We start from the raw sequence: 23,147 nt of genomic DNA on the forward strand, positions 1-23,147 counted from the left end.
GGAGACCATGTTTTTATCGGAGACTTGGAGACCACTTATGTTCTGCAACTAAAATACTCCATAAAAACATTGCAAAACGTGTTATTTTTCAAATCATGTTCTACAAAGATCATTATTTTATTGACAATCTTGCAAATTTTATACATTTGGCAAATAAAACACTAAAAAACATATTATTTTACAAAACCATGTTTAGTGTGCAGAACATTTGTTGATCTTGCAGAACATACATGTTCTACTTGTTTAGCATAAATAATTTCCAACATTTTCAATAAAATAGTGATATTTATCGAATGTATTTCGCAAAAAATAAATTTGGTAGTGTTTTAATTGCAAAATATAAGTGGTCTCCAAGGTCTCCGATGAAAACGTGGTCTTCATAGAACTTTTCCCGTATATGTATATTTAAATATATCTACATTTATAAATTTGTACGTAATTATATATATATATTTCATAGAGTAAAGTTCTATGGAGACCACTTTTATTGAAGACCGTGGAGACCACTTATGTTCTGCAAGTGAAATATTGCATAAAAACATTGCAAAACGTATAGTTTTGCACATCATGTTGTACAAAATCATTATTTCACTTTAAAATCTTGAATATCATATAAGTTTCGCATGTAGAACATTACAAAATGTTATATTCTACGAAATATATTTAGTTTGCAAGACATTGTTCAACTTGCAGAACATACATTATATACTTATGAAACATAGATGATCTTCAACAATTTTAATGAATACATGATATTTGTTGAACATACTTCACAAAATAATGTATTTTATAGTGTTTTGATTGCAGAACATAAGTGGTCTCTACGGTCTCCAATAAAAATGGTCTCCATAGAACTTTACTCATATTTCATAACATTAAACATAAAAAATATACTTCCAAAGTTAAATGAATGAAATTAAATTTGTAAATCTTATGTAAGCGACATTAAAAAAATATGATATATTTATATGAGTGTACGAAATATGAATGAGTACACAAATTTTTGAATTTAAATTTTATGTTTATAGAAGAAAGTTCTATGAAGACTGGATTATTTGGAGACTGTAGAGACCTAATCCTGGTCATCCAATCATTAAACATCCAACGGCTGCATATATTTTGTCCTGCACGTTTGTTTTCTCTCCCTATCCTGTCCTGCACTTCTAAATCGATGAACAACAAGCAGTACTTCTAAATCTTGCATAACATAAAATAATAATTCCATAATATTGGTGTTCAATCACCGAAATCCTAACAAATAAAAATAATAATTGCATACAAAACAAAGATGTAGTTGGACACTGCTATGATTGGCACTGAACTCATTGTCATTGTCTTGCAACGAATTGAATTTGTTGCAAGACAAAATAACACTTAGATATATCACAAATATGCGGGACAAATTATTAATATTACATTACTAGAAATGCGAGACAGGAATAGTGTAAATTACAAACATAGTTTTGAATTCAAACTAAAAACAAGAAATGCAGGACAAAAATATTAATAATACATTACTAGAAATGCAGGACAAGAATAGTGTAAATTATTAATATTACAAAACTAGAAATGCAGGAAAAGAAATATTTAATCATGTCCATTAATTGCCATATTATTTAACGGTAGATCTTGTAGTCTCTAATGACTCCAAAATTTTTGGTCTCCATTGAGCCCAACTCTATGTTCATATACAAAACCCAAAAATACATGACACGAATCAAGAAATCCCTTACCCTGTGCATGAAATAGTGGAAGATATCATTTGTGATGAGAACAAAGTTAAGCGGTTGTGTAGAAGAGGACGATACATTAATCTAGTTCCTCTATCTAACACACACAAGATTTCTTACCTGATAAAAAATTGAATGCAAGATCTTCCAAAGTACTTAAGAATAATTCTTGCCCATAACTTCACACACATTTTGACTTTGCTTCAATAAAATAGATGTCTACCAAACTACCAACCCCAACATAAACACACAAAAGGTATCCGAATCTGTCATTCTAGAAAAAAAAATGTGGCTAAGAGTTTCTTAACAAAACTAAATACTAATCATTCAATACGGTAACGAGATCTGTATTCAATTCTCGCTCAATCTGATATTTCGGTAGAATGACAAATTTTGTATTCGGTGACGAGATCTGTATTCAATTGTTGATATTTTTGTCGAAGCGCGGATTCTGTATTCGACTCTAGCTTTGCTCAATTATAGTACAATGATGACTACTTAAACCAAGACCACTGGTTAGTTATACAGTACTATTTACTTTACCAAAGAGTTAGATAACAAACACAAAGCTCCAATCTTTGCTCATCTATTTCCACGCTCAAGACCCATAATTATTATCAGTTTTAAAGAATAATGAGCACTGAATTCATGATTCTGTCTCTTCTACTTGCACTTCAAATATTTATAGTAGTATGTATGACCACAGCCTCAGCCTCCTCAGCTCCTGAACCAACTACTAAGAACTCTACAGAATCATGTCCCATAGATTTTGGTTATGTTTCAAGAGTGCCATGGCCAATCTCTGATTGTAAAGAAGTTCCAAACACATCTCAAAGTACCAACAGAAGCCAGTGCTGTCAAACACTCCTCAGTCTTTTTGGAATAGGCATTGCTCAACATCTCAAAAGAACTTCTTTTTTTCAGCTACCAAATTTGCCCATTTCAGTTTCATGCATCTCTGATTTTCAGTCAAGGTTGAGTTCTTTGACTCTTCCCCATGATCTTACATCTTCTTGCATGGACCCTGGTCAGTTCATCCTTAAGCCCAACATTTGTGCTTCGATTCAGTCCACGAAAGACTGGAGGGCCAAGCTGGGATCATCAACTGCACTTGACACAGCTTGCAAGCCAGACCTCACTCAGCTCACTGCATGTGATGCATGCGTGGCAGCCGGATTACGTGTTCAGGCTGATCTGGTGGCAGTTGATGGTAATAGATCTCATACTACTGAGTGTTTTTACTTTACAGTTTTATATGCTGCTGGTGTAGTCAATAAATTTGGACCTGAGAGTAAAGGGACTGCTGCTTGTATATTTGGCCTTTCTGTCGAAAAAGATTCCAAGGGAAAGAGCCGTGTACCTTTGATTTTAGGCCTGGCTGGAGGGTGGGCTGCAGTTTTGATCATAGCTTTGCCATTAGGACTGTACTTCTGGTTTGAAAGGAAGAAGAGAATAGAGATGGCTAGAAGGTGTGCTATGGATGATAATGGGGAATCAGGGTCTAGACCACGAGTCCGGCCTAATACTGGTTCCATATGGTACAAAATTCATGAGCTTGAAGTAGCTACTGATAAGTTTTCGGCAAAGAATTTTATTGGCAGGGGTGGTTTTGGAATGGTCTATAAAGGAATATTGTCTGATGGAAGTGTTGTTGCTGTTAAGAAGGTTCTTGACTCGGATTTTCAAGGAAATGCAGAGTTCTGTAATGAAGTTGAGATAATTAGTAACTTGAAGCATCGGAACCTTGTGCCACTTAGAGGTTGTTGTGTGACAGGTGACGACAAGGATGATGATGAGAAGGAGGAAGACAGGTACCTTATCTACGATTACATGCCTAATGGAAATCTTGAAGATCATTTGTTTCCTTCTCAGAGTGGAAATGGAAAGAATCCATTGTCATGGCCTCAAAGGAAAAGCATTATCTTGGATGTAGCAAAGGGCCTAGAATATCTTCACTACGGTGTTAAACCAGCTATCTATCATAGAGACATCAAGGCCACGAATATACTTCTAGATGCAGGAATGAGGGCAAGAGTTGCAGATTTTGGTTTAGCAAAACAAAACAGAGAAGGTCAGTCTCATTTGACTACTAGAGTGGCAGGCACACATGGGTACTTAGCCCCAGAATACGCCCTCTACGGACAGTTGACAGAGAAGAGTGATGTTTATAGCTTTGGAGTGGTTCTGCTGGAGATTATGTGTGGGAGAAAAGCACTTGATCTATCTTCCACCGGGTCACCTCGTTCATTCTTGATCACGGATTGGGCATGGTCACTTGTGAAAGCTGGAAAATTAGATCAGGTTCTAGATGCTACTTTACTGAGAGATGAAGATCCAGAGAGTGCAAATCCAAAGGGGATAATGGAAAGGTTCATACTTGTCGGGATATTGTGTGCTCATGTTATGGTGGCTTTCAGGCCTACAATCGTAGAGGCACTAAAAATGCTTGAAGGAGATATTGAGGTTCCTGCAATATCAGATAGGCCAATGCCCATTGCTCATCCTTCACATTATCGCGATGGAAACACTTTCAGCATATCTCCAGCAGTGAGTAGGCTGCAGCTAAATAGCGGAGACTTGCTCAGATAACTTAAGAACCATCCCCCCTCCAGCTGACAAGTAACTGCAAGATAGTATAGGAATTCTGTAATTCCACATATGCTCAATCGTATCCAACAGATCATTCGTTTTTAGTTTGTAGTACATAATATTGTCAATCTGGAACAAATGCATGTCAGATTTTGATAATCGCGTTCTGTATACTAGTTTTAATCTACTTTTTTGTAGCTTTTGTCTATTGTTTTGTACTTAAGTATAGCAGCAAGCTTGCAAATCTGCTTGCTGCTGTAATGCCTTCTCGAATTTTTAGTGGCATCATCCTGCAAATAATATACCTGTTGTTATGTGCGTGGATAAGTGCTTCCACAGTTCCGCAGACAGGTGATCTTCTTAAACAAATTTCGGCCTCAACAGACTTGGCTTCAGAAACTACAGCAGCGAAAACCCATAATTGACTCTGCGTAAGTGCCAAAACAGGCTTCGTTCGAGTTGAAGTCTGGTTTTCAGAATGAGGACAGAACTAAAGAAATCTGTGACCCAGTTTTATGTGCTCAGATCTTTACCAATCTGCTAATTTCAGAATGAGGACAGAACTGAAGTTCAGTAGAGTATGGAATGGTCTTATGAATATATGGATCGCAAGTGTGATCATATATTGCAAAAGCATTTGATTTGCAAAACTAAATAATTAATTCAGATACTCGTGTTTTATACCTGGAAGTGTGAAATGTATGTTGTAGTAAAATTTCGCATTTGTTTGATCTAGCTGGTGTGGTTTGCTATCTGTTGTGTTCTTGGTTATTTGATGATTTCAGATTTTGAGTTTGCAATAAGCATAAATGAAAAAGGAATTAAATTTGGGATTTTCTCTTCATGTTTTTCTTACAGTTGTGATACTTTCGGTTTTATCTTGTTCATGTCAGTCGTATATCTGGTAATGCTTGTTCCTAATTTCACTCGTAGACATTACATCAACTCCACACAGGTTTGTTTCCTACTATAATACTTTGCGTTCGCGCTGGAAAGTAATACGGCCTTTTTAGGGCTTGGGGGCCCTAAGCAACCGCTTAGTTTGCTTTACTATTGAGCCGGCCCTGGTTCCACTGTGTCGATCTTTAGAGGACCCTGGTAGGCCTTGCGCTGAGGTTCCCCTCAGCCCCAAGTTCAGGAAGTCGAAATTTCAGAATCATCTAACTATAAATCTGAAGAATATGCGGTGTATATATGAATTATAACCCCCCATAAACGGTTTTTGACTACGCGTACAGGTTAGAAACATCGATTCAAAATAGATCTGCCTGCTAAGCACCATGCAGGCAAGGAGTTCAATGTTCAAACAAACTGAACAAGTCGTTTTGAAACCAGTAAATAGATCATATGTCTTCGCTGCTGGGTTCCCACGGGCTAGAAGAATAGACCATACTCATTTTTCAGGTTCCTACTAGTGTAATTCACTAACAAGGCAAGTATTAGAGTTGCCACTATAATTTTGTTCACATTTTCATTTACAGTTCAGCATGCAATTGATATGCTTCCAATCCTGTCTGTAACTTGGATTTGTCCTCCATTTTCAGGCTCAGAAAGAATCTAATATCATTGTGGACGGCATTGGTGTCAGACTGTCACTACTGTCAGTTTAATTGACGATAAAATTAAGCTAGCATAAAAGTTCAAGAAATTTCAAATAAGCCTGGTCTCCAAATCTATATATATAATCAAGCATACCATGAATCAAACAAAAACAAATGGCCTACGCTGTATATTGTATGAGAAATCAAATATGCAAGTACAAAATAGAACAGCAGACCCGGGAACAACACAATTATCAACCAATGTCTTTGCTTGGAACAAACAATAACATTAGGGGTCCAATAATCCCTGTACTCGGGCTATATTATACTTGCCAAGGTCTCCAAAAAATATTTTCATGTTCAGGGAAATTTAAGAAGTGTATTCACAACTATTCTAATGAACTTCTGGCTTTGCAGCATTATCGTCTACCTAATCCACAGTGCGCGATCACAACAGATATAGAAGTACGTGTGATATGATGTAGGGTTGTTACTCGATACTTATAACAGTCCACAATCTGCTGTATCAAAATGCTGACTCAAGAAGTAGATCCATATTTGCATATGATCGGATGTGGTTTTGTGTTTGCTTAATGAAGCAGAGCCAGTTGCATTCAGAGAATCTTTATACATCAAGCCCAGGCAATGCAAATTGGGTTGCAAAATTTTCTACCCTGGTACGGAGTTCAACAATATCTTTGTTGCTCTGAAGCCCCTTCAAAGAAGTTTTCTGCCTTTGAACCAAAGTTCCAATCTGTGCAGCCCTAAATAGAAAGTCTGCCATCATCTCAAAATCTGACTCCAGACAACCTCGAGACGTCATAGCAGGAGTACCTAAGATAGTAAACATTTCAAAATAAGGCCAAGTAAAGAAAATGAAATCTGACAAAAATCAATAAGTTTTGCAGTAGTAGGTTTTCAGCAAAGAAACAAGACCTTTACTTACCAATTCTTACTCCTCCAGGTGTAATCATGCCATTATCATCAAAGATGGCAATTTTATTAAGAGTGATATGACATATTTCACAGACTTTTTCAAAGCTTTTACCTGTGCAAAAATAAAAAAAGAGAAGGTAAGGACACAAATTATTATCAAAAGCCTAGCTACAGACAGTGGTCTTGCAATTACAGTGAAAGAACACTGCCTGATGAAGTATAATTGAGAAGCAACAACATAATATAAACTTCATTCACTCAATAACAGCTCTAAAGTTGACTCTACAAAAATAAAAAGTAAGTCTTTCACTCCGGAGCAGTGTTATTGATAAGATATGCGATCTGAAGAGCAACAAGACAAAAGAGGGTTCTTCGAAGAGACATAAATATTTTGACAAACAAATGTACATAAATACATAATATATAATGCAAAATATTATACATTTATAAATAAGAACAAGTTTATAAGCAAAACTCAATTGTCAATTATGATAAAGCAACCAAATTCATCATCACATAGATTCAACTCAAGAATTATTTAACGTTAAAAGTAAGAAATACAAATTTAATCTACTATTCATTCTTCTTCATCAAATTCACAAAATCATTATCTTCACTATTATGATTCGGATCCGCAACAATGTATCACAAATCAGTATAGTTAGGCATTAGCAGTCCATATTTAATAATCAGTGAGTGTTGCATAATTCACGGGTTGCTCAGGTCGGGTACGTGGTAAGGGATCGGGTCCATAAAACCTTAATTCTTATGAATCGGGTACGATGACCCACGAATCAGGTCCGCAAGTCGATATGAGGATCCCTCTTAGTGATTTTTTAATAGACAACATATAGTCTAGTTATGGTTTTTATATAAAATATTTATTCCACCCGAAAATATAGAAGTTAATAAGAAAATGATATTTTAAGGTTACTCATAAAATGGTGAGGACCTTCAATACATATATACAAGGGGATCTAAATCTGTTTTTGTAATCAAGACATGTGTCATGTGTCTTCTCTTTCATATGTATCATCTTCCCACTCCTTCCTTTTCTTATATCTTTTACTAAATTACCTTTTTAAAAATAATTTCAATCAAGATAGTGTCAAGTCATCTTCCTTTCTTATATCACCTAAGTTAAAGGTTGATCGCCCAAGTCAGCGAATTGGAGCGTGATCTGGGTCGAACAGTTATCGTGTTCCGGAACGAGGGAACTTGATCGCACGTCCATAGGCTGACCCATGAACCATGCAACACTGACATCAGTCATTAATATTCAGTTAATACGTATCAGTATTAAATACTAGTATATATGTGTAATCACTTGATAAGTAATAATTAAATACTAGTATATATGTGTAATCACTTGATAAGTAATAAAATTACAAACCAAAACTGTAATACACAGGATAAATCATATTAGTACAAAGAAATCAGTATACAAGTAATTTAAATCATACTGATATAGTGACATAACAAAAAGGATGTGTATTGTATATAAAAATGGCTTTCTTCTAACCCTTTAACAAGAAAGTGATTCTCCTCAAATGTTTATGTTTTTCTTTTGTAGACACTTGGAGCATCTCCGAGGGGCTCTCTAAACAAGCTCTTAACTTCAAATTTAAAGAGCCAAGGCAAAAAATAGAGCTCCAATGGGCTCTTAGAAGCTCTTTAAAAATTTAAGAACTCATCGTCTCTCCTCTCTTATAGAGAGCATCTAGTAGCTCTTAACTTTTATTTATGAATTTAATATTAGTTTCCCTCCAACTTTTGCTCTAACATTTTTCTCTTTTTACTTTTCCCTCTCATTTATATGAATAAAATATGAACAAGAAGCAAGTATAAAGAGGAGCATTGGAGTTGTCATCTTTTTCAATGTCTTGACTCACTAGGAGTCACATATAATATAATATTTTAAAGAGTGATTTAAGAGCACCATTGGAGATGCTCTTAAATGCATAATTCTCTTAAAGTTTGCATAGGCAGTAGCTTCCCCCAAGAAGGTCATTAAAGTTTAAAAGTAACATCAGCAAAATCTAAAGTGTATAAAACTTGATATTTAAGAGCAGTACATTTTACTCATATCAACTAGGGATGATAATACTAAAAAAGGTGGTAGGCTTGGTATGGGAAAAAATAATACCTGTCAATCCCAGATTTCTGAGATCCCAGAGTAACAAATGATTATCAGTGCCTCCAGTGACCAACCTGCAGTTTTTCTTCAACAGAGCAGCAGCTAAGGCTTGAGCATTTTTCTTAACTTGTTGCATATATGCCTTGTACTCTGGGGTAGCTACTTGTTTCAACGCTATCGCAAGGGCAGCGATGTGATTATTGTGGGGGCCACCTTGAAGGGATGGAAAGACAGCAAAATTTATCTTTTCCTCGAAGTCATATTTATCACTTCCATCGCCTTGATTCAAAAGAAGCCCTCTTTTCTTTGGCTTGGAGCCTTTTCTGTAAAAAATAATACCTCCTCTGGGACCTCGAAGACTTTTGTGAGTTGTTGATGTGACAATGTCACAGTACTCAAAGGGGCTTACACATTCCTGTAAAAGCAACAAGGAATCTATTTAAAAAAAAAAAAAACTAACACACAACAAAGCACTTGCGACATGATAAACACGGGATGAAGCATATACAGTTGATTCAAGCACACTGTCCTACATACTACGCGTACACCCTAATATATAGGTGTAGTCTTTTGCCAGCTCACAGTCTGGGACCGACACATAGGTTGAGGAGATGATTACACAGATATCCAATCACAGCAAGCACTATTCAGAAGAATTACATGATGTGGTCATTAACAGCTCCCTACATGACAAATTAAGAAGTTTGCTTTGTTTGGAATGGACTCTTCTAAGTTCTAGCTCCATATAGTGAAAAAAAGTTCTAAGCCAACTGACACTTATCAGCAACCGTTTCCAACTGGGCAATTCCAGAACACAACTCTACAGTCTAAAATATAAACTTCTTTGTGCGGCCATTAAGTACTTTATCCTATAACAATAAGATAATATTTCCAAAGCTAACAGAATGACAAGAAACCTGGGTTTCTTAATTTATCAAATGAGACATCAAGCTTAACGCCCAAAGCAAGTATATACCATACCCGCCTATAGATGTTTAGAGGTCTGTTGTATTTTGTACTATCCCTTGATCACAGACATATTACAGAATTTTTTTTTTAATGCCAAAGCAAAGAACTATTTTTTAAGACCAAAGCACAGAACTTTAATTAACGACTTCAACAAAATAGCTGTCACTGGCATTTACTTACTTGTTCCAGTATACAGAGGACAAAGAATTATAAAAGTAAATTTATATATCCTAATTCCTAACATGCAGCAAAAAAGTAGGCATAACATGACAGATATATCATTATACATGCGTACCAGTACCACTACAAAATAAGAAGAGATGTTCTACTCTTTAATCAAAATTTTCCAATTAACGTCACTGGTGAAAAATGTGAAAATAAAAGCATTAACACAACACAATACATGGATTAATGGCCAAAAAGACAGTGAGGGGTCCAAAAACAGATAGTGGAATCAACATGTTTCCATGGAAGGGATCAACAAGTTTGTGCATAAAATATTCACCTTTGCTGCAATTAGACCGCTAATCTGAGCCATATCACACATCAAGACCGAACCACACTTGTCAGCAATTTGCCTAAACCTCACATAATCCCACTCTCTTGGATACGAACTCCCACCACATATCAAAATCTTGGGTCGAAAATCAAGTGCCCTCTCTTCAAGCTTATCATAATCCACAAGCCCAGTCTGCGGGTTCACTTTATAAGGAAGACTCTCAAAGAAAATTGATGCACCAGACACTTTCCTCCCATTAGGAGTATAATACCCATGACTAGTATTCCCTCCAGAAGGTGTATCCAACCCCATTATACGATCTCCCGGCAACAACAACCCAGTATAAACAGCAAAATTAGCTGAAGTACACGAATACGGCTGCACATTGACACCCCACGTCTCAGAATCCAAACCAAAAGCAAGCAAAGCCCTATCCTTACAAAGATTCTCAATCTCATCAATATACTCATTCCCACCATAATACCTAGCACCCGGCATCCCCTCGGAATACTTATTAGTCAAATGACTCCCTAAAGCTTCCATCACCGCCTGACACACGAAATTCTCCGACGCAATCAACTCAATCCCCTTATACTGCCTCTCCTTCTCCTTCTCCATGATCCCAAACACATCAGGATCCGCCACACACAATGGCTGATTCCCCCACGCCCTCACCGCCTTCCTCCTGGCCTCCAAACTCGGCTGCTCAACACACCTCCTCGACACCGAACTCGATGACGAAGACTCACTATCTCTCCGCCTCTTCAAACACATGGAATGCCCTAGAATCCTGAACTCCTCCACGTCAGCACCTCCTTCCCCCTCGTCATTCCCACTCTCCTCCTCCGTAGTGGGCTCCATCAATTGAAGCGGAACCGACGGCACCGATTTGGACCGATCTCGGCGGTTGGAATCGATCTGAAACGAGATCGAATCATCCGATCGGTGAGTTTGTAGCCCCAAACTCAAATTACTCGACTGCGAATGACTCAAATCCATCACAACTCGCGAAATATGTCTCTACTGATATCAAATCAAAACAATATGAAACACAAACACAATCACAATTACAATCAAGACCTAAATTAACAAGAGCAGAAACAACAGCAACGAAACGAATTGAAGAGATTGCAGTGACAGAGCTTAGATCGAGGTGCCATAGAATGTGTAAAACCCTAAAAAATGAAAATGAATATAGATACAGAATGGGTGTGTGTATGTTTATATAGTATGTGGCCCAAATGAATAATATGAAGAAATGGGGAGAGGGGGATTGAACCTGGACTGCTTTGTGAATGTCAGTTAGGAATCGTAACGTGACGCGCCGTTGTTTTAGCGTTACAAGCGAAATGTCGTTAAGATATTTTGTCTAGGTTTACCGTCATACCGTGTACGTACTTGTGTGTTAGTGCATATCCATCCCCCGTTTTCCATATGTTTTTTGGAAAAATTATACTCCCTCCGTCCCTCGGTGTTATATACGTTTGGATTGGACACGGAGACTGAAAAGTGTTTAAAGTAAGATAAAGGAGTGAGAAAGAGAAAAAGAAAGAAAAGTGGGTAAAGTGTCGGGACCCATCAATATTTAATTGATAGATTTTGAAAAGTGGATGAAAGTAGTAAGTGGTTGAGACTTTTATATTATAAAAAGTTGCTATTTTAGGAAAGTTTTGAAATGTATAGAATTGAGTGGGACATCCAGAAAAAGAAAGTGTATAGAATTCAGGGTCGTTTGGTTCAGGATTTTCAGGTATCAAGTATGGGTTTGGTTCATTCCAAACCCATAACTGATGTTTGGTTGGAAAATTTATTCGTTCAAACCCATACCTCAAACCCCCAAGGTATGGGTTTTTGATACCTTAGGGGAGAGGTGGGTATGGAACATGGGTATGAGGAATCAAAAATATTTTTATTTTATATACAATTATATCAAATGCTTGACACAAAATTAAATCAACAACTCAAAATTGGATAAAATAAAATTATAAAATTATTTTTCATCAATAAAAAATAATAATTTAAAAATATTTAAATTCAATATATTATTCATTCCATCACTCGACCAAAAGCATGATATCAAGAATGATACCTCATCCCCATACCACCTTAACCCGATTCCTCATTCCAACCCCATACTATCCCGTAAGCCAAACGACCCCTCAAAGGGACGGAGGGAGTATATTTTTAAAAATAAAATATTTAATTTTTTTTAAATTTATGATAAATTAATTATATTGTAAATATATCTATTGAGTTCTACTCAAATATAAACCAAATTAGCCTAAAAACTAAAACCAGTTTCAAGTCAGTTTTTTATCACTATTTTTAAATACAGAAATCACTAATTTATATATAGCATATCTCATGAATATAAATATATATACACACACATATACAATGTATATGACCATCATCTTCACCTGAACCATAATAATGGACCTCTTATCACCATTACAAGACGTTTCTATGACTTACCACCATCGTCTACCATCACCAATAGTCACATACGCTTTACATAATAACTTACCAAAACTAATTACTACTTACTACCATTATACAACTTCTCTTGCGGCTTATTCCCGCCAAGAACCTTCATACGACTCAAATTGATCATCTATCATCGATTACCAATAGTTTAGGTAAGTAGATTTTATCAATTTTGATGATAAAAATCGTTATTTATATATTGTATATAACAGTGATTAATGCAGTATAAATTAGTGATTCTCGTAGTTATAAATAGTGGTTGGGAAACTTGTTTTTAGTTTGTATTTAAGATTTGGTTTGTATTTGATCACTTGCATATAGATATTACTCAAACATTAGAAATTGTGTTCCAAAAACATTTTTTTTAAAAAAACCATTCAAAAAATTATTTTGAAAAGATGGAGGAACAAATATTTTGAGCAAGACTGAGCAAATATTCGAAAAAAATCGAAACCGAACCAAAATCGATAAGTAACAACTGATTCAAAAAAATGGAGCCAGAACTGAACAATTAAAACCAAACCGACGTTGTAGGTTTGGTTCCGTTTATTGGTTAAAATCGAATCGGATAAAATCAAATCGGATGATTATTTAAATAATTAAATAAATATAATATATATCATTTATACGAATTCAAAAATAATCTAAAATATGAAGGTGTTGGGGGCATGAGTACGAGGCTATGACTCTGGAGTTGCGGTTTGTTTAAATTTATAAATTACAGCTCACGTCCAAAGAAAATCCTTGATCGAACGATACAAACAATAACCAGGTTTGTATTCTAAAATGAGGTTGTGTACTCTTCCGATCTTAAATGGAAAATGCTAAGTACCCAATAATTTGTTCCCAAATATTTTTTTTTTAAATCTACGTGACAATGTGTGATTGATTACGCTCATACTACTTCATTTGTATACAAATGGTTGGGACACGGAGACCAAAAAATTGTGTAGAAAAAGAGTAAAGTTAGATGAAAAGTGGGTATAGTGGCGGGACCCATTTATATTTAATAATAGATTTGAGATAGTAGAGGAAAATAATGGGTGTAATAGTATTTATATCATTATAGAATGGAGATAGTGAGAGAATGTAGTTGGTGTAATGATGTTTTATATTCTAAAAGTTTACTACTTTTGGAATGTATACAATTGGTGGGACGTCCCAAAAAGAAAACTGTATACAATTCATTGGGACGGAGGGAGTAATAAATAATGGAACCCCCCGTATGCACGTAAACCACCCAACTAAAATCCGTCATACGTCTGCCACATCATTTGGGAAAAGAATTCGGAGACAAATTTCGGGGTCCCTAGCATTATCTTAAATATATTGATTTTTGGTCAATAAAACAATAGTTTTTATCATTGTCTTTACTGCAGTATAATAAGACGCAGGTAATATTATTGGTCGTTTGATAACGGTTTTTCTGTGGTGTGTCTATGGGCACATGCTAAACACTAAAATCTATGAATTTGGATGGTTTTGATTGGTTTACACTCTTTCATAATGGTGGCCCCCTACATTTACAACAACTACACCAATCGAAACCTCCAAATTCATAGATTTTAATGCTTAGCATGTGACCATAAGCACACAATAGACAAATCCATATATTAATTATTATTATTGTATATTTAGAGTAATTAAAATAAATTTGAGCGTTTTTTCGATTTGGTGTCAAACAAAACGCACCATAATGTTTAAAAATCGCTTCGATATGCACACCTTTGACCATATTCCATCAAGTTGACTGTTAAAATTTATGGCTGCATGCATAAAACAGTAATTTTGTATGGAAAGAATCAATGAGAAGGAAGTATATAAAATTACTGTTTTACCCATGTAGCCTTAAACTTTAACAGTCAATTTGACGGAATATGGTCAAAGGTGTGCATATCGAAGCGTTTTTCAAACACTAGGGTACATATTGACAAGAAATTTTGTTTGAGACCAAATCAAAATAGCGCTTAAACTTATGAGGTGCGAAGTGGAAATTATTCTATATTTTATTATATGTATATTACGTTAAGTTGTTTCGTTTAGATATTTTGTTTTGGATTGTTTTGTATCATGCATATAAATCCTTAATTCGTTTAAAAATTGGTTATATTTTTGGTAGGCTCATTATTTTTTGGATTTTGCATCCAATGCAATTGATTGTAGATATATTATGAATTTTCTCAATTTTATTACATGTTATCGAGTCTCGTTAGTTGTTTTTTTATGTTTAAAGAGTTTATCTAATTTGTTATTTTATTAACATAATTCTAATAAAATATTTGATAAGAGTAGATTGTAACAAATACACATACCCTTAAGCTTTATATCGTTGTATGTATTCAGAAATAATTTCAAAACATAATATATAAATTTTGAGGGGTCACGGAGTAAAGTAGCTGTTAGAAATTAATACACACTATTATCTCTCAAACAATTAAACTTAACGGCTGTTTTTAACAGAGTGGTGTGCCAAGTTTACAAACTGAAAGCTAATACAAACTTAGAAGTACGAGCTGTCCTATTATGTGTTGCTTTGTCCACGGGTACAAATTCTGAGCAGAGAGCCTAAAGCAATACAAGTGCAAAACCCAGGTAATAGAAACTTTATAAAAAAAAAATTGCTACACACACATACCTAGAATGAAATTGCTAGAAAATCTTGAGTTGGGGTTTAAATAACCGTATATATTAAGTTCTTGGAATCTCAAAACCTCTGGAAAGGAGATTCAAGAATAGTACTCCCTCCGTCACGATGAGTAGTATACATACAGGGAGTGGCACGGAGGTTAAGAAAAAGTGTAATTTAGTGAAGAAAAGTAAGAAAAGTGGTGGGACCTATTAATATTTAATGTGTAAAATGAGTGTAGTGTGAGTAAAATAGTGGGACCTACTAATATTTAATGTATAAAGTAGGTGCAGTGGAAGAAGATGTAGTTAAGTTTTTGTTTTTGTCAGGGATGTAGTTAAGTTTTTTAGTACATTATAAAAGTTTACTATATTTGTATGTATACAATTTGTTAGAATATAAGATCCTGGAAAGGGTCATTCTTTAACACTTTGAGGTTTTAGAGTAACTGGTTCCTTGACATGGTATCAGAGCTCAGGCTGGCAGAGGACTCGGGTTCGATCCCTACCACCCCCAATATTCTCACAATTTATAGTGGCACATAAATGGGCTCTCGGGTGAGAAGGAATGTTAGGAGTAACTGGTTCCTTGACAAGGGCCATTCTCTAACAATGGAAAAAAAACTGTATACAATCCAATGAGACAGGGAGTATACTATTGTAATCAAACCTATAGAAACTTTATTGCAAATAACTAATATATATTATTAATAATGATGATATATTATTAAATATTGAAAATAGTTAACCGTAGTTAAAAACCGAATAACCGAAAAACCAAATTTCAAAATTATCTCTACCAAAAAGCGTACCGAAATTATATAGTCTCGTTAACCGAACCGGAAAATTTTCGATTATTCGATACAATTTTCGATTAACCAAACCGAATACTCACGCCTAAACGCAAACTTGTGATTGGAAGTGAAAAACCATATGATTGGCCGGTACCCGTTAATTTTTTCAGGCCCATATCAAGGTGGGACTTGCACATTCATTCACAGCCTACACCAGTCACTTCAGGGGTCCACTAATTTACATAAAACAACATAGGGTGTCTGGTTTGTCTGGCCTAACGTGCTGAGTTTGTGTGGGAACGAATAACCCAATCACTCTTTACGCTCTAGAAAGTTCTATCTATTGGTTCTAGCAAGGGATTTACTCAAAAAGCTGGCATACACATACACTTTTATTGGTTCCAAAGATGAGAAACATTCCAGGTCTTCTAGGCACAACAGTTAAACATCTTCTTCGTACACATTCTGTCAAGTCTTAACAGTTGATTAATGTACCTTGTAGGCACATTCTGATATTTAATACTAGTGAATACATCATTTTAATTTCTTTGAGCCTAGTAACGGGTAATAAGCTTCTTGAACAATGTTCTGCCTCCGCACCTTATCCTGCGAAAGCAACCATGCTATGAGAGTGTCCTTAAACACAATTCGCACAAGCCAAGTAGCAGTGACGAAATGGTATAAATACCGAAATGGCAAAGAGAAAGTATCGTAGAAATAAGACATTCACCCTTCAGTAGAATTAGCAGCAGATATCCAGAGACTGAAAAAGCATTAAACCCTTAATATTAGCACCTACATGAATATCCGCAGAAGCACGAAACAAGGTGATTGATTATACATAAACGTGAAACGCTAAAAATCAGTTGCAACTCTGACCTACAAAAAAAATACACAAAATTTTGATCTTATATATTAAGGCATTTGAACCTCAAATCTTTTATACAGGGACGGGAATTTTAGAAAAAATGTTACACAAACCTGGAATTCAAACAAATAGCATTTTAAGATCAAACCAGAAACACACAAGTATTCTCAATCTCACGCATGTGCATAAACAACCCTATTAACTCCTCCCACGCACAAAATTTACAGAACATGAGGATATAAACACATATATCTTACAATCATGAAACAAGCTTGAAGTTCATGGATAACGGACTAGTTTTTAGATATAAGTCATAGTCTCTTAGGTAAGAGGGACTTCCCCACTTTGATGAGCTTCTTTCACTCGCTTATCATACTCATCCTCGTCCTCGTCATCTACCTCAGCTTCTAGATCTTCCTCTTCTTTCTCATCTTCTTCCTCTCCCCATCCAAAGCCTCCAATAGAACGTGAAACTGGAGGAGGACTCCTGGCCTCTTCCACAATCCTCATTATGTCGTCCACACTTTGAAGAGAGAAGGCCGGGTTTTCCTTGCGGTAGTACATGACTTGAGCTGCTTCTGTTAATTCTCTTGGTAAATTCTTTAAGAACCATGGGTGGTTCTTGATTTCTTTAATTGTAATTCTCTGCATTAATAATAGAGTTAAAACATGAACACTCACTTCATTACCACTTTCATTTCCTCGATATCATGTCAACAAAAAGAAACAATACAGCAAAATTGATAGAATCAATATCTCAAAAACCAATTGTAATAGTAAATACACACACAAAGCCAATAATAAGGGTTCCTCAGTCTTATCCAGGGGAAGGCACTAGGGTTATATTTTCAGCTATGAATTGAAGACCCAAATCTCTGTCAACATTTCTAGAGCTTCAGCAACACAGTGACTTATTGTGCGACATGCAATATAAATAAAAATATAATAATTTGTGAAAGCACATTGCAGTTATATGCAAGCTCCTGTATGTACTTAATGTATTTGTGATGATTGTGACGTGACTATCAAGCAAATTAGCCAAGTATGCTCTTCAAGGCATCAACCACTAATCACAACAGATATGCAAAAAACAGAGATGGAAACAGATCAGCTTAGAGCTTAATCTAATATAAACACAAGAAAGGTAAACAAGACAGATACGCACAGTACAAGAAAATAGAACTGTTCTTGTAATGTTGATATGTTAATGTGCATAAGATATATATCACTTAGTCCTTTAAAATATCTAGGCATTTCATGAAGAACTTCTCAACTTCCAATTGAACTTACCCTGTTTGAACTAGCAACAAAAATACGAGAAAGAAGATTCCTACACTCTTGTGATATGTGAACATAGTCTGGGATCTTGTATTGAACAGCCATTATCCGCTGGAGAAAGATGAGAAAGAAAAAAGATTATAGACAGTAAGTGAAAGTTGCATCGCAGTATCAAGTATGAGAAGAAACGAAAGGTAAAACTGACCTGAATAGTCTTCCTGAAATTTTTCGGATCCTCCTGATCTTCAAAAGGGTATGCTCCTACGAGCATAACATACAGTGTCACTCCACACGACCATACATCTGCCATCTACAATAGGACCACACCAAATTGAAAAACGGCTACATGAGAAAGACATTCAATTTCTCACCATAATGATGAAAATAAAGACACAACCAAGAGATCGACAACAATGTTTTACAATATCAACGGTCCAGTGCTCTGACTAGGGAAACACAACTTAGCCAATTTCCGAACAACATATGCCTAGTTAAATTACAATGTATAGATAGCACTATAGCTAATAATATACTTTATAAGAATCAGGACTGAATGTCATATAAAGTGTAGAGAAGACGTAGGTTTGTTTGTACTCCATAGCTGCCAGTGAGGCCTGTGTATTGTAGTGCAACTGACTCAAATCGAAAGGGTTCATCAAGCACCAACAAAATGAAAATATATACTTATCAGAGCCTATTTTCAAATTTAGACCTCCCATATTTTAATGATGTGTTATTGACTGAACCACCATCCAAAAATGCACATACAAATAATGGATTATGATATATATAGAACCAATTGCATACAGATTACAATAAAATAAAGATTAAAAATGACACATTATGATTCCGGGCAAAAAGTTACTGCAAATATAGATAACGTATAACAGAAAGAAGCAAGTCGAACCCTATATATTTGCATTAAGTCAGAAAACCTCAGAAAAAGCTTTTCATTTGCAATGCAAAGATTGTGACATGACTAAGAATTCATGGCTGTTTCTGTAGTATGTCCCATTTTTAATCGTAATTATAAATATATCCATAAACAAAGTCTTCTTCCAATTCAAAAGTAACTGTGGTTAACTTGGCTACTACACATGTGTAAATGACATTTTTGACATCCAAATCTAGGTTTAAGATGTTTCCAAAACGACAACCATTTCTGAGCACACTCGTTTCTACAAACCATGATCCCTAAAGGTAATTTAGCGGTGTCAGACAATAATCATTTGAGACTCAAGGTTTTATTTTTATTGCAACAAGAAACAAGGGAAGTTAAAAACTTTGCATAAAATCGATTAGTGTCCCCAGGGTGCCCTAGACTAAAATTACAAACCTTTATTTAAAGTTCAATATGAAGATATTCTAAGGCTAATAACAGTTGTGAATTGAAGACACATACCAAAGAAAGCAGAGACCATTTGGAAGGTAACATATTTACAGGGCTGTTTCCTGGCCATCAATGGGCCAATGGCCAGGGACCTTTTAACCAGTCATCACCTTCCCAGCAAACAATCCAACGGATGGGATAAAACAATTTTGCTCCCCCAACCAGCTAAAAACTATAGCTATAAAAGAAAGTTTCATTACATTATCCATCTCATTACTTCTCGAACTCGAGGAGTGCTATTTATGTCATGAGGTTAGATAACTTATAAGATTAACTTCAAAAAAGCTTAGATTTATGACTAGAAGCTAATAACAGAAGCTGCATCTGTGTGTTACAACTTACAGCTGTTAGATAAACTAGCAACGGATATAGCTGTCGCTCTAATTTAGATTGATTTATCCTTTATAAATCTTTAGTATTACTAGCATAAGATACAATGCAGAAGCAAAACACCTCAATGTCTTTTCTTTTTTGTTTCTAGAATACTGTAAATATTTTTTTAACTGTGTCTTCCTCTAGCACTTCTTAATGTGTCTTCCTCTCTTCTTGTAAAAGCAACAAAAACAATACATTTTCTCTTGAATTCAGATTCTGTACTCCCAGTTTGGCTCTCATAAGAAACCATATAGGAAGATAAACATTGTTCCCAGATTATCAGCTAGAATACTAATAATATAAATAATTGAAATCAAAACCAGAGATTTGGCAATTGGTACTATCTTTCAAGATGATAAATATTATAGCTATCTGGGTAATTACCTGATCTATAGGTATGACATGAGAAGTGGAAAAGAACCTCATACTGTATGTATCAGGGGCAATTTGGTATTATTTAGTATTTAGTATACACAAATCTATATATAATACAATCATATTCATATAAATTATATACAAGTTAGAGACTAACCATGGGACATTAATAATTTTACAATAAGAAGGGATATATGCATAAGTGTACTAGTTAATATAGGATATAGTAGATAAATTCTCAAAAAATTCTTATACTGTTCTATAATAAAGAATATAACAAACAATTATATATAGTATAGAGTTTATTTTGTTCGTCGAGATCATTCCACTGAATAAAGAAGTTTGATAAGACTGAGGAGATAATCATATTCCAAGTCTATTTTCGATTTAAAGTTTCCTGTTCAATACATGTGATACATGGAAGCACATAGATTACCTTTCCATCATATTCTTTGCGAGAAAGAACCTCCGGAGCAATGTACGCTGGTGTACCAACAGTTGATTTGGGTCTTGAATGCAGCAGGGAAGACTGCAAGTAGATATACAAGTATTTATGTAGACTTACAAATGACTTCCAGTACACAAGCCAATCCAAAGAAAAAACTTTCAGTCATACCTTCGAGTACCCAAAATCACATATTTTCAGACGTGGTGCAGGGCTCCCATCCAAGAGAGTATTTTCCAACTTTAAGTCCCTGTGGCATATTTGCTAGCAAAAATGATAGCTAATTATTAAATTAAACTTAGTACCATACAAGTAGTATCATTATAAAGCATAAACAAAATAAATTAACTTCTCATAATCAGATCTACTTGTAAACTTATTTTTTTTTATTTATCTACAAATAGATCCAAGACATCTTTACACGCACCGCACACAAACATTACAGATTTTTTTATTAAAAAAAAAAAACCTTACCATGGAATGACAGTAGTTGACCCCTGATATTAACTGCTGAAAGAAGTATCTGGCCTGAAAAATTTAGAAGAATTACATCAACCAAACAAAAACGCTGAATTTACCACCAAACATTGATTGCCTTCAACACGGAAATGATTATCCATAATGTTAGATAAAATTATTTAACCAACCTCATCCTCACTAAATCTCCCTGCATTGCAGATGCGCTCAAAAAGTTCTCCTCCAGCTGCATACTCCATGACAATAGCAAGGTGGGTGGGGGTGAGTACCAGCTGTAAATTGAAAAACCAACTTCAACAAGACAATCAAACTGAACTTTGTTCACCTTTACTGTCATGCAAAATATAAAAAAATCATCATTAAGGGAAAAACTGAAAGATACTTGCCTCCTTAAATCTTATTATGTTCGGGTGCCTAAGTGATCTATGATTTATAATCTCCCTCGCAACATTCTCATCAATCTGAAATCGCAGAACACAAAATGTTAACCTAAAAAACGCAGAAGTAAATGATCCAAAGAAGCTGAATGCATTAACAGCACAGGACGCAAGCATTAATTTACATACAACTTCCGAAAGAATCCCAACTCAAAATCGAAACAAACAATTGTATTAGCATAGTAATCATAACATCCAGATGCAAATTCACCGATTTAGTGCCACTAACTCTCAATTATATATTCATGCAGCCATCATATAATATTACAATCAGTACAACTCAAGTGGAAAAGAGTGAGACTTAATAAAATAGTTTGACAAATTCTAAAGGCAAAAAGTTACTAACTTCTAAGCAACACAAACACATATAATAATAACCACACATATCAACAAGTAAAGTGCACCACAAATTGATTATATAAATCTACTCAACAAACCAAAACAAGACAAACACACACAAACCTTGTGTCCTCTTTCGATATATTTCATGGCAACAAGCTCTTTAGTTTCTTTGTTCCTCATAAGCCTTGCAACACCAAAATTCCCAGCCCCAATATCTTTAACAAGCTCATACTTCTCCATTTCTTCTCCACTTAACACAAAACCCCCTACTTTTATCAACACAATTTATCAAAATTGAGCTTCAATCCAACACGATCGATCAAAATCACAAAAGGGTCTTCCCCAAATCATGCAACAAAGCCAACCCAAAGCTAAAAATCAAAATCTCGAAATCTTGAAATTAGGGTTTTTAAAATTGGTTATTTTCAAAGAGCAGAGATACAATCTTTACACGGCTCTAGAGGGTGTGAGTAATTACTTGACAAAGATTTTGATTTGGACAGCTAAAAGAGGATTCAAAGTAGTCTTGAGACAAGTAAGCAGATAGATACAGATTGTGTGTATGTATAGATAGAGAAGAGAGGTGTGTGAAATGTGAATATCTCACTTGAATAATAATGAGATGGAAGTTTGTTAACGGGCCCAGTTATTTGTCTTGTAATGAATAAGCCTAGTCAAGCCCATGTAGTGATGAAGTCGTACTCCCTCTCTCCCTTCCATTTCTTTACATTTTTCTTTTTGGTGTCTCATCCAATTCTTTACATTTCAAAACTTAACAAATATGATCAATGGGTCCTACCACTTCTCCACTTTTCTTTCCTTTTCACACTACTTTTACTCCACTATCTCCCTT

The 23,147-nt window shown here is 35.2% G+C and overlaps 3 protein-coding genes across 4 annotated transcripts; 1 reads left to right on the top strand and 2 right to left on the bottom strand.

Moving 5' to 3' along the window:
* Window positions 1-2,060: 2,060 nt before the first annotated feature.
* Window positions 2,061-4,639, top strand: LOC108207345 (probable receptor-like protein kinase At1g11050). The gene has a single exon (XM_064094513.1). The coding sequence runs from the start codon at window positions 2,364-2,366 to the stop codon at window positions 4,317-4,319; it is 1,956 nt and encodes a 651-aa protein (XP_063950583.1). The 5' UTR covers window positions 2,061-2,363; the 3' UTR covers window positions 4,320-4,639.
* A 1,381-nt stretch (window positions 4,640-6,020) lies between these two features.
* LOC108204590 (serine hydroxymethyltransferase 7) lies at window positions 6,021-11,648 on the bottom strand. Its single transcript, XM_017374109.2, has 4 exons — window positions 10,408-11,648; window positions 8,943-9,348; window positions 6,807-6,908; window positions 6,021-6,694 (listed from the first exon to the last, which is right to left on the bottom strand). Exons 1-4 carry the CDS (start codon window positions 11,398-11,400, stop codon window positions 6,486-6,488), a joined length of 1,710 nt encoding a protein of 569 aa, XP_017229598.1. The 5' UTR covers window positions 11,401-11,648; the 3' UTR covers window positions 6,021-6,485.
* Window positions 11,649-17,198: 5,550 nt separating this feature from the next.
* On the bottom strand, window positions 17,199-22,907 carry LOC108204732 (serine/threonine-protein kinase SRK2A). 2 transcript variants are annotated; one of them, XM_017374312.2, is made up of 9 exons: window positions 22,415-22,907; window positions 21,902-21,976; window positions 21,686-21,787; window positions 21,513-21,566; window positions 21,210-21,302; window positions 21,030-21,122; window positions 18,659-18,763; window positions 18,466-18,564; window positions 17,199-17,820 (listed from the first exon to the last, which is right to left on the bottom strand). In XM_017374312.2, exons 1-9 carry the CDS (start codon window positions 22,532-22,534, stop codon window positions 17,497-17,499), a joined length of 1,065 nt encoding a protein of 354 aa, XP_017229801.1. In that variant the 5' UTR covers window positions 22,535-22,907; the 3' UTR covers window positions 17,199-17,496. The 2 variants fall into 2 exon arrangements, with proteins under 2 accessions (XP_017229801.1, XP_063950594.1); XM_064094524.1 differs by lacking the exon at window positions 22,415-22,907 and adding an exon at window positions 22,082-22,129.
* Window positions 22,908-23,147: the final 240 nt, after the last annotated feature.

This window comes from Daucus carota, chromosome 1 (genome assembly GCF_001625215.2).
Source record: "Daucus carota subsp. sativus chromosome 1, DH1 v3.0, whole genome shotgun sequence".
NCBI lineage: Eukaryota > Viridiplantae > Streptophyta > Magnoliopsida > Apiales > Apiaceae > Daucus > Daucus carota.

Excerpts from the sequence above, each read along its gene's own strand:
- LOC108207345 (XM_064094513.1), top strand. The coding sequence starts at position 2,364 with ATGAGCACTGAATTCATGATTCTGTCTCTTCTACTTGCACTTCAAATA.
- LOC108204590 (XM_017374109.2), bottom strand. The coding sequence starts at position 11,400 with ATGGATTTGAGTCATTCGCAGTCGAGTAATTTGAGTTTGGGGCTACAA. Across the intron at positions 9,349-10,407 it reads GCGGTCTAATTGCAGCAAAG|GAATGTGTAAGCCCCTTTGA; the intron begins GTGAATATTTTA and ends TTGCTTTTACAG. Across the intron at positions 6,695-6,806 it reads ACCTGGAGGAGTAAGAATTG|GTACTCCTGCTATGACGTCT; the intron begins GTAAGTAAAGGT and ends TTACTATCTTAG.
- LOC108204732 (XM_017374312.2), bottom strand. The coding sequence starts at position 22,534 with ATGGAGAAGTATGAGCTTGTTAAAGATATTGGGGCTGGGAATTTTGGT. Across the intron at positions 21,303-21,512 it reads TCAACTACTGTCATTCCATG|CAAATATGCCACAGGGACTT; the intron begins GTAAGGTTTTTT and ends CATTTTTGCTAG. Across the intron at positions 17,821-18,465 it reads TTGTTGCTAGTTCAAACAGG|AGAATTACAATTAAAGAAAT; the intron begins GTAAGTTCAATT and ends TTATTAATGCAG.